Genomic DNA, 16,128 nt, shown 5'->3' with positions numbered 1-16,128 from the left:
CGAGGAAAAACTGGCATGGAGATTTTTAAAGGGGTCCCTTGACCTCTGACCTCCAGATATGTGAATGTAAATGGGTTCTATGGGTACAGACATGCCCATTTTATGATAATCGCATGCAGTTTTTTGAATGCAGTATAAATGTGTTATTTTCTCCTATTCGACACCGTTGACCATAATATATTATTAGACCGACTGGAAAACTGGTTGGGTATTTCTGGCATAGCACTCAGCTGGTTTAAATCCTACCTAAAAGACAGGGACTTCTTTGTGTCTATAGGTAATTGCAAATCTGAGCTGAACAAAATCACATGCGGAGTTCCCCAAGGCTCCATCTTGGGGCCTCTTTTGTTTAACATCTACATGCTCCCACTGGGTCAGATTTTTGATAAAAAGTTTAAGCTTTGATTTAAAAGAACTAAGAGTTGGAGCGGTCCTGCAGTTTTCTGGGAGCTTGTTCCAGATATTTAGTGCATAAAAACTGAACGCTGCTTCTCTGAGAGACAGGGAGCCAGTGTAGAGACCTCAGAACTGGACTGATATGATCCACTTTCTTGGTCTTAGTGAGGACTCTAGCAGCAGCGTTCTGAATCAGCTGCAGCTGTCTGATCGATATTTTAGGAAGACCAGTAAAGACGCCGTTACAGTAGTCAAGTCGGCTGAAGATAAATGCATGGACTAGTTTTTCCAAATCCTGCTGAGACATCAGTCCTTTAATTCTTGCTATATTCTTCAGGTGATACAAGGCTGTCTTTATAATTGTCTTAATATGGCTGTTAAAACTCAGGTCAGAGTCCATGACTACACCAAGGTTTCTGGCTTGGTCCGAGCTTTTTAACATTACAGATTATAGGTGAGCACTAACCTTTAATCTTTCCTCTTTGGCTCCAAAAACTACGACCTCAGTTTTGTCTTTGTTCAGCTGAAGAAAATTCTGGCACATCCAATTGTTGACTTGTTCAATGCACTCACTCAGTGCTTGTATTGGACTGTAGTCTCCTGGTGATAGAGTTATGTAAATTTGCGTGTCGTCTGCATAGTTATGGTAATTTATTCTGCCTTTTATTAAATCAGATAATGATCTTATATTGCACTAGAGCTTTTACTCTGGTGTGTTATACTCTATTCTAGCTTCGATCCTAGCTTTTATTTTTAGCTTGTTTTTATTTTCTAATCTTTAATGTTTTTATGTTTTTATAACTGTTTATAATTATGTCTTAATGTTCTTTTGCACTTTGTCGCAATGTTCTTGAATGTTTGTGTGAAGCACTTTGAATTGCCCTGTTGCTGAAATGTGCTCTACAAATAAAGCTGCCTTGCCTTGCCTGTTCTAAAATTATGTATTTGAATATTTCTGCATACTGGGGTCCCTAAACAGTCTTGGAATTCCATAAATTGTGTATCACTGTAAAGCTGAGATTATTGTGGATCCAATGAGTCCAACTGTATTCATGTGTGATGATGTTAGTCCCCATAGGAGACATTTCATTGTCAAACTCTACTTATCAGAGTGGGAAAGTGGGAAAAAAAACGTTCACATCGGCCTCCGACTTGTAATTCAGAGTTGGACATATCGGGGATTACCGACGACGAAATCTCCCCATTTTATTGGAGCTATGTATACACTGTTTGTTTGGGTCTGCTTTCACTTAGCAACGATCTGCTACAAACACTATATATAACACAACAAAAGTAGCTAATTTAGGTTATTTATCTGCTGCGACTACAAGTTTAGCACCAGGGCTAACCACCTTGAAATAATGCGTGAATCAGGGAGGTTTTCCTGTTCTTCCCATTCTACCGACACTGCAGCATGACACCTCAATGGAACGCAGTTGTTATTACTTACACCTGTGCTTTTCTTTCCAGAACATGTAAGAAACGGTATATTGCATTTTTAGGTCTTCTTGCCATAAATCAAAAAGAAGGAAGAACAGTGTGAAAACATTCCCTGGGTCAGTATAGACCAGCTTCACTTACCTCTGTAGTGGAAGAGACCATTCCCATCCACAAACACCACCTGTTGAGAGGGCACAACTGAAATTAATTTACCTATAGTACAAAAAAAAGCTGTTAAAGCAACAGTAGGCGAGATCGGAGCAAATATGATTAAAAAAAGTAATTTTTATAAAACAGTCGCTATATCATGACAGTAGTGCATGAGACAGGTAATCTGAATAGAATCATGTTCCTCTGTGTCCTCCGGTGCTCCTAACGGCATCTGCAAGATTTCACAGACTGGAGGAAAACAAGCCACAAGAGCTGATCTGTGGTCTGCTGTCCAGCTGCCGTCTATTGGAGCCGGCTGTCAATCATTCGCTAATTACAACAAAACAGTCAAACTAGGCAGCGCTGATCAAATATGAATCAATATTCTGTTACATTAATGCTTATTTCTCTCCTCAGATGTTCTCAGAATCATCTTGTAGTGTACGGTTTAGCTGTAAAATTAGACAGTTTGTGACGCCGCCGCCATTGTGTAATCTGGTGAAGGAGCGCCAAGTTCTGGTCACATGACTGGAACACAGCCAATAGGAACGCTCTCTCTCTCTCTAAAATGACCTGTGATTGTTCAAAGTCTCCCGTCACGGGCTAGATGTTTTAAAGCCTGAAAACAGAGCCATGAGGAGGAGCAGAAGTCTAGTTTTCTCTCAGAACACTTGAATTATAATATGCTGAAAGGTTATTATGGAATTTTTGCCCAATGATGCCAAACATATACTGCCTACTGAAGCTTCAACTCTTCATTTTCCAAGGTTGTAGACCTTTGGTACATTTGGACATTTTGACATCAATAATGTTAATCATGGCTGCTGAGAGACTTGAGTGGCACTATCAATGTTAATAGTTCCACCTTTGCTTTGCCAATACCTCATTTAACTTTTATGTCAAAACAAAAATTGTAACTTGCATACTTTGCTAATATATATAGTATGTTATTGTTATTCTATGTTTGTATTTAATATTTCATATGTTAGTTGTAGTAGTCTGGTATATTTATAGTGTATTCTAATAGATCTATAGATATTTATCTCTAGTGTTGATAAGTACATTATATTTACTGTTCCTGTGCATTGCCTGGATAACCTGCTGGAACACAATATTTTCCCATTTTGGGATCAATAAAGTACATCCATCCATCCATCCATCCATCCATCCATCTTTTCTTGATACAACAAATTAAGAAAGGAAAAGGTTTCACAGCAGGCAGTTTGTCTATGACCCCAGCTGCTCCCACTGTCTGATACAATGTTAGAGGATGAAAGCCTATTTCACATCTAGTTCCCGGTAAACTACTGGGGTAACCTTTCAGGCACCGCTAGAGATTTTCACTATTCACACATGCACTACATTCAGGAACATTTTCGTCTTGTGCCTTTTCACACATGCCATAGCAATGCCGGAATAGATGGGGCTGTCCAGCAGATGGTGGTACTGTAAGCAACACTTATGGATGCCAACCGCCATAAAACCCAACAGAAGAAGAAGATGAAGATGGGACCAGGCCAGATGTACGTGTACATGGCGGAAGACATCTCTTATTATTCTCAGGAACATGGCTGGCGAGGAGCTGTTTTTGTCCAGTTCCAGCGTTCTTGTAATGTATTTAATATTCAACAAGTTAGTTAAAATCCCCCGTGAAAGCATTGGCGTAAATGCTCACCCGTAAATAAGTCGCAGATTCAAATACATCATCAGTGGAGTATTGTGATTGGTTCGCTCGCTCCACAGACGTAACCCCTTTACGTGCTCGTCCCTGCAATGTTACTGCTTTCATCCACAACACAGCGGCATTTTCCATGAAATGTTACGAGGTCTTGAGGTGGGGAATCGGCGGTACAGCTTTCCCTGAATATCGATCCCTGCTCCCATTCACACATGACCTCATGCAGGCAATGTTCCAGAACATATCAGGGATGGACTGCATGTGTTAAAGGGACTTTAGAGTGTGAGGTAGCAGTGTCTGTATCTTCAGCTTAAAAAGTTAAGTTAGCAAGAGACAAGGTCCTCACACTGATACTCTAACTGTTCCAGCCCCACCACACCGATGAATCCTCCGAGCCAAAGGTGACTCTACAGACATATCTCAGCGGTGAATCATAAGTCACTGGGAAAGACTCACTTCAAAGGTTGCAGATAAAGGGAGCAGTGACTGCATCTGTCCAGGGCTAAATGTCAGTACAAATAAAACTCAGTGTGTGTGTGTGTGTGTGTGTGTGTGTGTGTGTGTGTGTGTGTGTGTGTGTGTGTGTGTAGTGGGTGAAAGTGTGTATGTGTGTTGTTTCTGCATGCATGGTGATAGAGAGACGTAGTGGGAGGAAGCGAGGGAGGCGCGTAGGCTGTGACAAACAGAAGTGAGTGGGTGAGGATGAATAAGAGACGACTTTTGGAGAAACAGTGAGAGAAGGAGAACAGAAGAGCTTTGTCACAGGAGCTGCAATTAATTCAGCGTGTTTTAAAGTGCATGAAGTAAGAGAAGTTTGTAGGGCTGTCAATCGATTCAAATATTTAAACCTGATTAATCTCATGATTGTCCATAGTTAATGGTGATTAATCGCAAATTAATCGCACATTTTTTATCTGTTCAAAATGTACCTTAAAGGGAGATTTGTCAAGTATTTAATACTCTTATCATCATGGGAGTGGGCAAATATGCTGCTTTATGCAAATATATGTATATATTTATTATTGTAAATCAATCAACAACACAAAACAATGACAGATATTGATCCAGAAACCCTCACAGGTACTGCATTTAGCATAAAACAATATGCTCAAATGATAACATGGCAAACTGCAGCCCAACAGGCAACAACAGCTGTCAGTGTGTCAGTGTGCTGACTTGACTATGACTTGCCCCAAACTGCATGTGATTATCATAAAGTGGGCATGTCTGTAAAGGGGAGACTCTTGGGTACCCATAGAACCCATTTACATTTACTGATCTGGAGGTCAGAGGTCAAGGGACCCCTTTGGAAACGGCCATGACAGTTTTTCCTCGCCAAAGTTTAGTGTAAGTTTGGAGCGTTATTTAACCTCCTTCACTACAAGTTAGTATGACATGGTTGGTTCCGATGGATTCTTTATGTTTTCTAGTTTCATAAGATCGTTATTATCGCGTTAACTTTGACAGCTCTAGTTTCACCATCACCTTAGATCATTTCTCCTATTACCTTCTGAATACAACCTTCTGATCTTGAACTTACTTATACCAAGAAGGGTCTACAAGGGTCCAGAAGGGAACCTGCAAATCTGATCTGAGATCTGCAAAAAATCTAGTTTCCCCGGTTCTCTTCTATACAATATCTTTGAAAATGGCCATGGCAGTTTTTCCTCAATAAAATTGAGCGCAAGTTTGGAGCGTAATTTAGCCTCCTTCACAACAAGCTAGTATGACATGGTTGGTACCCATGGATTCCTTAGGTTATGATACGAGGATCTTCACTCTAGCTTTAAGACTGAGCCCGCTTCAAGCTAAAAATTGCAAGTTGCGTTAATGGGTTTAAAAAACTAGTGTCGTTAAAATGAATTTGCGTTAACTTTGAGAGCCCTAACAATAACACAAACAGACTAATCGATCGAGGCAGCGGTAGACCAGCGACCCCTGTGTTCTGCAAGGTAAAATTACTGTTTTTGTCAAAGGAGTCTGGTGGCTTTGAAGAGAGCATAGATAGCGGCTTCAGTTCCTCGTCGGAAAGAGCTGTCTGACTGCAAGGTAAAGCGGTAAAAATATTGTAAATATAGCGTACACTTGAACTGATATTGATTTTTTTTAGGTGTCTAAAATACGTTTTGCTGCCGGCCCCGTCCACAGCAGTACATTGCTTTGCTCCCATGCTGGTACTCCAAACTTGGGGCGTGCCGACCGTCATCTACTGTAAGTAATACACTGACTATGGATAAGTACCTCATACAACCCCACTTCAAAACACCCAAACTATCCCTTTAACCCCCTGAGAGCCACATTACTACATTACCTCCCCACACACTGTGTGTGCGCAAAAGCTGACCTGAGGCAGAAGTTGGGGCTGGTTCCTCTCCAGCCGCTGCAGAGCTTCCAGGAGGAAGGGGGTTTCTCTAAAGGCCAGGAAGCCAGCCATGTAGGGGGCCGTCAGGGTCACCATCTGACTGTCCTCATACAACACCTGGGAGACGATGAAGGGACAGAAACACTGGTGAATATCTCAGTACACTGATCCCCTATCTCAGTGTAATAACAGCACTAAGTTTGGATCCATGCATCTGTGGTCCTGAATGGAGCTCAGACAGTGATACTGTCAGGGTTCAGGTGCTGCATGCTTCGGACAAATGTGTCCACCCTGGTGTATAAGTAAGGGCGAGTCCTCAGACGCACACACAAGCTGTGCAACATAATCACTAACATCCCCCATCTGGCACCAAATTAAACATCTGTTACTTGTTGTTGATTTAAGGCTGTGAACATGTTCTGAACATCAGACCAGTTATTCTATTGAAGGTGCCTGCTGTGTTCAGAAGTGGACACCGTTATAAATTAAGGTTATACAGCTTTAAAATGATATTATTGTTTATTTGGATCCCCATTAGTGGTTACCAGGGTAACAGCTACTCTTCCTGGGGTCCTAGGTTTTTGTCTGCTACAGAATAAGCCCCGTTTCCACCGCAGGAACTTTCCCCCGGAACTAAGAACCTTTTGAGAAACTCGTTGCGTTTTGACCGCAGGGACCAGGGTCTAAATTAAGTTCTGGGGACATTTTATGGAGCCTTTTTACCTTCAAAAAAGGCCCTGGTCGGGGGGAAGTACTTTCTGAAAGTACCAGAACTTCCGGGGTGGAGTTTGAAGGGATGGCCGTTGCTGATTGATGAAACACACACAGCCCTGCTGCTTCAACTGTACCGCTTCATTCATAAGGGTGCTTTCACATCAGGGACCCGGGCCCGGATCCGAGCGCCCTTATCCCCGAAGTCCGGTTCGTTTGATTGGTGTGAACGCTCCGTACTCCGTACCCGGGTCCACTTGAAAAGGTGTTTTTGGGCGCGGATCATGTTTACTCTGGTACGGTTCGCATCAGGTGTGAAAGCTAACCATACCGAAACACGGAAGTGGACCACTATTTAACATGAGTAACGTGAATAACGTGAATAACGTGAGTAACGTGAGTAACGCGAGTAACGTGAGTAATGTTAGCAGTTAGCTAGCAGTTTTGTAAGGGCAGGCTTTTTCAACGCTGCCGATCTCCTCCGACATCTGTACACATATAAAACAGTTTCATATCTACAGTATGTCTGTATCTGCGCGCATCATGAGCCGGTCTCATCCTCTGAACTGCACGGCCGTGGATGATACAGCAGGAAGGCCGGCGAGAGGTTCCTTCAAATATAGACAATAGCAGGCGACGGGGTTGAGTGATGTTTGTTATTTTATTCAGCTGATTTAATGGTCTGTCTCTGAAGAACGAGAGACGCTCAGCTGCTCAGCGGACAGAGAGAGAGACAGCGGGGGGGACCAGAGTGTAGAGTCAGCATATTTTCACATCAAACTCGGTGAAATAAGAGTTTATTTCGGTGGTTGTTGGAAAGAGTAACGACGACGGTAGTGGTGAGTTTGATTTAGTTTCTGTCCAGTTTGAATGAAGTGTTTCACGATGCTCCGCCACTAGAACAGCTGATCTCAACATAAACAAATACACGTGGATGATGACACAAGTGAACTCGGGTACGTTACAACTTTACTAATGTGAAAGCTGACCAGGAGGGGGGCGGGGGGCAATCGTACTCGGGCACGACACGGATCAATCGTACCTAATATGGAACAAGGAAGTACTCTAGTATGGATTTAGGACCACGAAGGGGAGAGCATTTCTCTTTGTTTGATAACATTAAAAGTAAAGTTCGGCTCTGCTGTCGGCTTCCTGACTCATTTCAAAGGCAGAGGTGTAGTGCGGCGGTGCTGTGAATGAGAGGAAGAAGTTATTTTCTGACTGTTTCCCAGGTGGACTCACTGAGATGCAGGCTGCAGAGTGTGTTTACTGCTGTGACCACCAGCAGCCGTCGTCTCATGTCATGTTACTTTTTCATACTTCAGCGGACTAATTAGCATAATCTTCACAGGTCTTTATACTGCGCTGAAACGCAGACTGGGCTGAAGGAACCTTTTAGTTCTTTGAAAAGTAGTTCCAGGGACTAAAAGAACTTTTGGTGGAAACCCGGCTATACATATCTGCTCTGTAAATCTGTTCTGCTTTGAGAGAAAAAGTCAGTACACAAAGAGATTTCTATATTTCTGGTTTCATGATGATGCTCTCCTGTCGGTGCATGTAATAATTATAATGCCCTTAGTTTTCCCTCAACATAAAACAACACTTCCTTTCCTAGAGCCAATCGGTTCATTTGAAACAATTTGCAGAGAGCAGCGATGTCATCATTCTCTCATTGGTTGACGGTCACTCTAACCAACACACACCAACACACACCAACACACTACACACACAAAAAAAAACGTTAGCATTCTAGTTATTGTCTCTCCTAATGTAAAAGCATGGACACCTGTTGAAGTTATTGCCATTTAAAAATTTCAATTCAATTTCAATTAAAATTTAAGAAATTTTGTAAATTTCAGTTAGTATGGAATTATCAATATTTTTTTAATGTGTATTCATTAGGGCTGTCAATCGATTAAAATATGTAATGAACGATTAATCGCATGATTGTTCATAGTTAATCTTGAGCAAATGTGCTTGCTTTATGCAAATGTATGTACATATTTATTATTGTAAATCATTTAACAACACAAAACAATGACAGATATTGTCCAGAAACCCTCACAGGTACTGCATTTAGCATAAAACAATATGCTCCAATCATAACATGGCAAACTGCAGCCCAACAGGCAACAACAGCTGTCAGTGTGTCAGTGTGCTGACCGAAAGGGTAGACTCGTGGGTACCCATAGAACCCATTTACATTCACTGATCTGGAGGTCAGAGGTCAAGGGACCCCTTTGAAAATGGACATAACAGTTTTTCCACGCTAAACATTTTTCACCAAGTTTGGAGAATTATTTGCGATAAGCTAGCATGACATAGTTGTTACCGATGGATTTCTTAAGTTTTCTAGTTTCATATGATGCCGATATCTTCACTCCAACAGCCCGCTACAACCTCTAAAATCGCAAGTTGTATTAATGCGTTAAAGAAATTAGTGGCGTTAAAATGAATTTGCATTAACGTGTTATCATTCATTTTTAAACTCAGTTCATCGAGTGGCCACTTGAGGTTCCAACAGCGAGTCAATCCCCATAGACCCTCATGTTAAAATGCCCGACTTTACAGCAGAAATAAACATGTTTACAGCCTGGTACAAAAAACGGTTTTGGTCTCTAGAGCTAATATCTCCGTTTATGACTGTACGGGGGGGAATTTTTATATAACTCATCCGTTTAAATTATATTAAGGAGTCAAAACCAGTTTGAAAAGTTTCCTTTTCAGCTCACAGTGAGAAGATGTGCTCCAGTCTTAGATGCTATAGCATCAGATACAAACACCTCTTATCAAGGCCAACCAGCAACGACTACAAATAAAACTCTCGTTGGTGCACGGAGGCAAGTCCATGACACCTCGACACAAGGACGTTTTCAGAACAGACTTAGCTATCAGAAATGTCAGCTATCATTCAGGATATGTCAATGTGGTATTTTTGACTGCAGTGACCTTCAGCCCCCTCTGCTACACCGCGCTGATAAAACACCTGGTTGTTATGTGGGAAAGTATTATTGCCAAGAATCTTTATAAAGAGTCGTTCATGCCGGAATGATATTCACATGTACAGTTTAAAAAGTGTGTTCAGAGCTAGTTTATTAAAATGCAAACTGTATGGCAAAAGTGCCTTTTTTCTGTGACACACTGCATCATGTTACAAGTACTAATATTGTGTCACAAGTGGCCTTCGGTGGCAGTGTTAGAGTAAATAGAAAGCATGCTGCGAACATAATCCCAGTATTGGACAGCTAAACAACATTTCATTAGCCTCGTTGGTTCCATGTATCAGCAACGGATGTGACAAATGTCATTAATTATAATGTGTTATATAATGAGAAGGTGCCAGCAGCCCATGTTAATGCAAAGAGAACTAGCAGAGAGGAGGACTGCTTGTGAAAGGCTGTACAAAACAGTATAATGAAATTTAAACGGTGAGTGCCAAGGTCACTTCAACAACAGCCGGTTTAACAAGATTCGACCTTGAGCTGTATTGTATATTAAATCTCGGCTCTCCCGTGTATTAATATCACCTTTTATGTATGGCAAGTCTGCTTTAAGTGCTCAGGTTGGATGAGATTAGACATCCACAAACTGTTTGGGTTAAGAATATTAAATTGCATCCCATCTATGAGAGGGTATGCATGCCGTGATTAGAAGGCTGTTTTAAATGAATCAATAACATTCAAAAGCCCCTTTGAGTTTGGATGTATTTTTTTGTTTTTATTTCAAAGTGAAATTATAATCCCTTCATGATATGGTATGGGAAATGCACTATTAAAATGCATTTGGCATTTCTATAACATATTACAAGCACATTTGTCTTGGTTTTATATTGTTGATCCTCCTGTTTTCCTCCTACAATAACCCAAATACAACTTTGCAAGATGGAAAAATTACTTCAAATAATGTAAATATGGGTTACGTGGGTTACAGGTAGAGCTGTCAAGTCAGCACACTGACACACTGACAGCTGTTGGGCTGCAGTCTGCCATGTTAGGATTTGAGCATATCATATATTGTTTTCTGTTGTTTATTGATTTCCAATAATAAATATATACTTACATTTGTATAAAGCAGCATATTTGCCCACTCCCATGTTGATAAGAGGATTAAATACTTGACAAATCTCCCTTTAAAGTACATTCTGAACAGAATTGAAAATGTGTGATTAATTTGTAATGATCACAATTAACTATGGACAATCATGTGATTAACTGCGGTTAAATATTTTAATCGATTGTCAGCCCTAGGTGAGTCATTTGAATTCACTTGAGCAGCTGCCAAAACCAACCAGACGACAGAGCTCATAGATTCCTGAGTTCCTCTGTAATTTCTGGGTACAGGGAGGGGACAGCTCACCTCCAGGTCGGGGTAGCTGAGCACCACCAGCTGGGCGCAGGCGTTGACATCATCTCCTTTAATGAAGGAGAGGTCCACTCCTCCGACTCTCTCCAGGCCCGAGAAGTCTGGACTCCTCTGCCAGTCCTCAGTGTCCTCCTCCACCACCTGCTGTCTGAGACGGGCCTGCTCGCTGCACGGAGAGGACAGACACCTGAGTCTAACAGTGCAATCACAGCAGGGCACAAGCTAAACTAATCCAAATGTAAATGTCAAATCTGAACACGAGAGTGGCAACAGCTATCATTCTCATGGTGACTGACGTGATTTCTTTTATAGTTAAAGCTGCAGTAGGCAGAATGGTTTTGGCATCATTGGGCAAAGATTCCATAATAACCTTTCAGCATATTGTAATTTAAGTGTTCTGAGAGATAACTAGACTTCTGCTCCTCCTCATGGCTCTGTTTTCAGGCTTTAGAACATCTAGCCCGTGACAGGAGACTTTGACCAATCACAGGTCATTTCAGAGAGAGAGTGTTCCTATTGGCTGTTCATTCAACGGAGGCAGCTGTCAATCACTCGTGAAAGCTGATCAAATGGTCAAACTAGACAGCACTGATCAAATATGAATTAATATTCTGTTACTGTAATGACTATTTCTCTCCTCAGATGTCAGAATCATCTTGTAGTGTACTGTTTAGCTGTAAAATGAGAAGGTGTGCTTCGGTTGGTGGGCGGTGCTTGGTATTAACTTAACTGATCTCAACATGGCTGTCGGGTCACAAACTGTCTCATTTTGGTGGCAGCCCGATCAAACACTCGACTTTGTGCAGACATTGGCCTGCACTGTAGTCAGTGGCCGTGGTTTCTGATTGACATTTTGGGCGGAAGTAACAAACACTGCGTGCTGTAAACGATAAATGTCAGTTGGGTGTTGTGAATGATGAACGGTCAACAGTTGATGATCAGAGCAACACTGGTTCAAATAAAATGTCAATCAAGTTTATCAAATCAATTCAAAATGTATCACTCGATTTTTACATTCACATTAGGGGTGGGCGATACATCGAATATGGTCGATGTATCGCGGCTCGTCCCACGCGTGGTATATAAAATGACTAAATCGCGAACATCGACTACAAATTGTCATGGGATGTTTTTAAGCCACCCCGCCGGCATCAGACTCGCTTTGGTATTTCCTTCTCTCCTACGGCAGCCCGGTTCCCTCTCACAGACACAGATACAAACGTCACAGACTCCGCTACCATCGGCCCATCCAGACCTCCTGGGCGAGTGTGTGACGTAATCGGCCGGCGTGTTTTTGTTTATGGAGGGAAGCAGCGAAGAGAAAAAGCCCGGAGCTCGGAGAAAGCGAAAGAACTGAAACGGCAAAGCGAGTACGGTAGCGAGAACACGACCAAAGCAGCCAGAACCAGCCCAGAAGCAAATGACTCTGGCTTCCTCGCTTTCCAAAGCAATCCCATATGACAAAAAAGTGCAAAATGGAAAGAAATCACGGCTGCTGTAAACACCTACATCGCAACGCCAGTCAGCGTAGTTGAAAAGCTTTTTTTTATTATCAGCAATGTTATAACAGCTTACTGGTAAACATAACAATACGTTACTTTACACTTATTACACGTATTAAAAACGGTGTGTGTGTGTGTGTGTGTGTGTGTGTGTGTGTGTGTGTGCGCGCGCGTGTGTGTGTGTGTGTGTGTGTGTGTGTGTGTGTGTGTGTGTATTTAGCAAAATATATAAAGCATGTATTGCAAGATAACTATTTGGTTAAAGTGAATACAATCACAAAAGGAAATCACAAGTTCAAGTTAAATTGAACTTGTGATTTCCTTTTGTGATCTCCCTTTTTGCATGCAAGATTAAAATTGTTCCAACAGAAAGCACTAATGAATATCAACAAGAAGGGTTTAATGCAGACATATGCTGCAGGGACTACAAGAATCATCATATTGGTGTAATTGTATGCATTTATGAAGTGCTTAGAGGATATTTGAAAATATTGCGATATATATCGTGTATCGCGATATTGCCTAAAAATATTGATATTATTATTAGGCCATATCACCCAGCCCTAATTCACATACATTTTCATCATTTCCCTTTTCTTCAATTATTGTTTGATAACTGCACCGTTGAGGACACTTTCCTTAAATGATAAACAATTTTGTGTTGTGATTGATGAATCACACACACACACACACACACACACACAGACACACACACACACACACACACGCACACACACACACACACACACAAATCAGAGCTGGAGATGGCAGGCAGCATAAGGACATAATATGGAATCATGGTGTTATCACTGGCCTTGTCATTACAAACTCACAAATCAATGGCTGCTGAGGACCGGTGGCACAGGTCCAGAGCTGCTGGCACAACACTTACAACACCAGGACACACACACACACACACACACACACACACACACACACACACACACACACAGTGTGTGTAGCAACAGCTGCCAGCACCTTATGGAGCACTTTGTTTTTTTACCAAGCAAATACTTTAGGTTAGCCAATGACAAGTTCCAGAGATAGAAGTTGCACTTGATGTGACGTTAGGCTACTGTATAACGTTCAGATAACGTTAGGCTACTGTAGAAAGTTCATGTAACGTGAGGCTACTGTATAACATTCAGGTAACGTTAGGCTACTGTAGAAAGTTCATGTAACGTGAGGCTACTGTATAACGTTCATGTAATGTTAGGCTACTGTAGAAAGTTCATGTAACGTGAGGCTACTGTATAACGTTCAGATAACGTTAGGCTACTGTAGAAAGTTCATGTAACGTGAGGCTACTGTATAACGTTCAGGTAACGTTAGGCTTCTGTAGAAAGTTCATGTAACGTGAGGCTACTGTATAACGTTCAGATAACGTTAGGCTACTGTAGAAAGTTCATGTAACGTGAGGCTACTGTATAACGTTCAGGTAACGTTAGGCTTCTGTAGAAAGTTCATGTAACGTGAGGCTACTGTATAACGTTCAGGTAACGTTAGGCTACTGTATAACGTTCAGGTAACGTTAGGCTACTGTATAACGTTTATGTAATGTTCGGCTACTATATAACGTTCATGTAAGGTTCGGCTACTGTATAACGTTCATGTGACGTTCGGCTACTTGTATAACGTTCATGTTACGTTAGGCTACTGTATAACGTTCATGTGACGTTCGGCTACTGAATAACGTTCATGTGACGTTAGGCTACTGTATAACGTTCATGTAATGTTAGGCTACTGTATAACGTTCATGTGACGTTCGGCTACTTGTATAACGTTCATGTAAGGTTCGGCTACTGTATAACGTTCATGTGACGTTCTGCTCATGTATAAAGTCCATGTGTATAAAGGAGAGAAGAGCACTCTGACCTCTCCCACTGTTTCAGCAGCTCTTCTGCAGGAGGAGCGGACATCTGTGTGAGTCTAGTGATGTTGATGAGACACGAGCGGCTGAAAATGATTTTTAAGAAGTCAAACTGAACTGACAAAAGCGCTCCAGCGCTCGTGTTATATTAATGTTTTGCTTTGCTTCCGTATAATGACGTCACTGCGAGGGCGGGGCCTTCGTGTGACGTCAGTGTGGTGTTGAGCTAGTACATCCCGCCATCTAGTGGCCAGAAGGGCGAATTACATTGATCACTACTGCAGTACTGACATACTTGCACCCTTGTTGAAAAACAATTATCTAAAAAATTTATTAAATTATTACATTTATATATATATATATATATATGTCAGTTATATCATCTGTTTAATTGATTCAATTTAATTTAATTTAAAAATAATTTACTTTATTGTTTAATTTCTGTTTGTATTTATTTATAAGCATTTTGTATTTATTTGCTCTGAGGTTATTTGTTATTTATTGCACCTCTTGATGGAAATATTTGTACATATTTCCTATATTCTCATTTTCTTATTTTGAATTTTTAGTAATTATATTTCTTTACATATATAGTGTTTATATTGTAGCATTATGTACACATTGTAGAATTATGTACATAATTTAATGTTACATACTCCTTTATTTCTCTTTTATTACATTTCTTTATGTTTATACAAGAGCAACTGTAATTTACCCCCACAGGGATTATTAAAGTATTTCTGATTCTGATAATGGACTAAGTGGCGGAAATTGATTGTGATGATGCCAGGACAGGGCTCAATAAAAATAGCTTCTGTTACTCACTAAATGTGTTACAAGACAATCAGTACCCACATAATCAGCTGTGCTGCTCATCCCACAAATGCATGATCCTTACAAGTTGGACATCATTGTGAAGGTAAATAAACAGGCTGTCCAACGATGTAAAATACAATGACAATTAGCATTGTAACAACAGAAAAATAATCCACCAAACACAAGTTTACTAACTTTTTTTCCCCAGTTTATATACACCGATCAGCCATAACATGAAGACCACTGACAGGTGAAGTGAATAACATTGATTATCTGGTTACCATGGCACCCGGCAGTTGAGGGGATATATTAGACAGCAAGTGAACATTTTGAACTTTGAACTTTGGCTGTTTTCGAAACCGCATACTGCATACTACTGAGGAGCGCAGTATGCAGTATACAGTACATACTGTATACTGCGTTCCTCAGTAGTATGCAGTATGTGACAGTTAAAGTGATGTATTTAGCAGTATGCTAGACGAGGCTTAAGCCTTCAAACCAGCTCTTAAAGCACAGGACAAAAAAACTAACTTGTACCACTATTACAATATTATCAAAAAATACAACTTTGATTTTGTTGTTTATGTTGTGCTTGTTTACTTTATAAGATACTGCAGGTTTAAACTATTTATTCTGACAGCTCATAAAGAAGTCCGACAAACAGAATCATCAACGAGGAGAGACGGGAAATATAAAACATTCATCCACAACGTTTACTTTACTCAAACTGCTTTTTCAGTTACAGCAAAAGGACTGATCTCCCTCCAGATATTAGAGAAATGTTAAAAAAGTGTCATGTTGTCTCATCAGGAACCTCTCTGCCCCGTCAGAAGCTGCTCTT

At 40.9% G+C, this 16,128-nt stretch overlaps 1 protein-coding gene across 7 annotated transcripts in view; it reads right to left on the bottom strand.

The window, feature by feature from the left end:
* Positions 1-16,128, bottom strand: part of LOC141765143 (endonuclease V-like) — a 202,013-nt gene that overhangs the window by 97,877 nt on the left and 88,008 nt on the right. For 5 of the 7 annotated variants that reach the window (XR_012593387.1, XR_012593388.1, XR_012593389.1 and 2 more), the window contains exons 2-5: positions 14,477-14,594; positions 11,094-11,265; positions 6,009-6,143; positions 1,978-2,017 (exon numbers count right to left, since the gene is read on the bottom strand). Coding sequence is in view for 4 of the 7 variants with exons in the window: in XM_074631131.1 (XP_074487232.1) it covers positions 1,978-2,017; positions 6,009-6,143; positions 11,094-11,265; positions 14,477-14,520 (391 nt within the window). In the remaining 3 variants the exon portion in view is untranslated. Of the gene's footprint in view, positions 1-1,977; positions 2,018-6,008; positions 6,144-11,093; positions 11,266-14,476; positions 14,657-16,128 lie in introns of those variants that run through there. The other 2 variants (XM_074631130.1, XM_074631132.1) reach the window with 2 other exon arrangements.

Source organism: Sebastes fasciatus, chromosome 3, assembly GCF_043250625.1.
Source record: "Sebastes fasciatus isolate fSebFas1 chromosome 3, fSebFas1.pri, whole genome shotgun sequence".
NCBI lineage: Eukaryota > Metazoa > Chordata > Actinopteri > Perciformes > Sebastidae > Sebastes > Sebastes fasciatus.
This window is presented reverse-complemented; position numbering and strand designations above follow the sequence as displayed.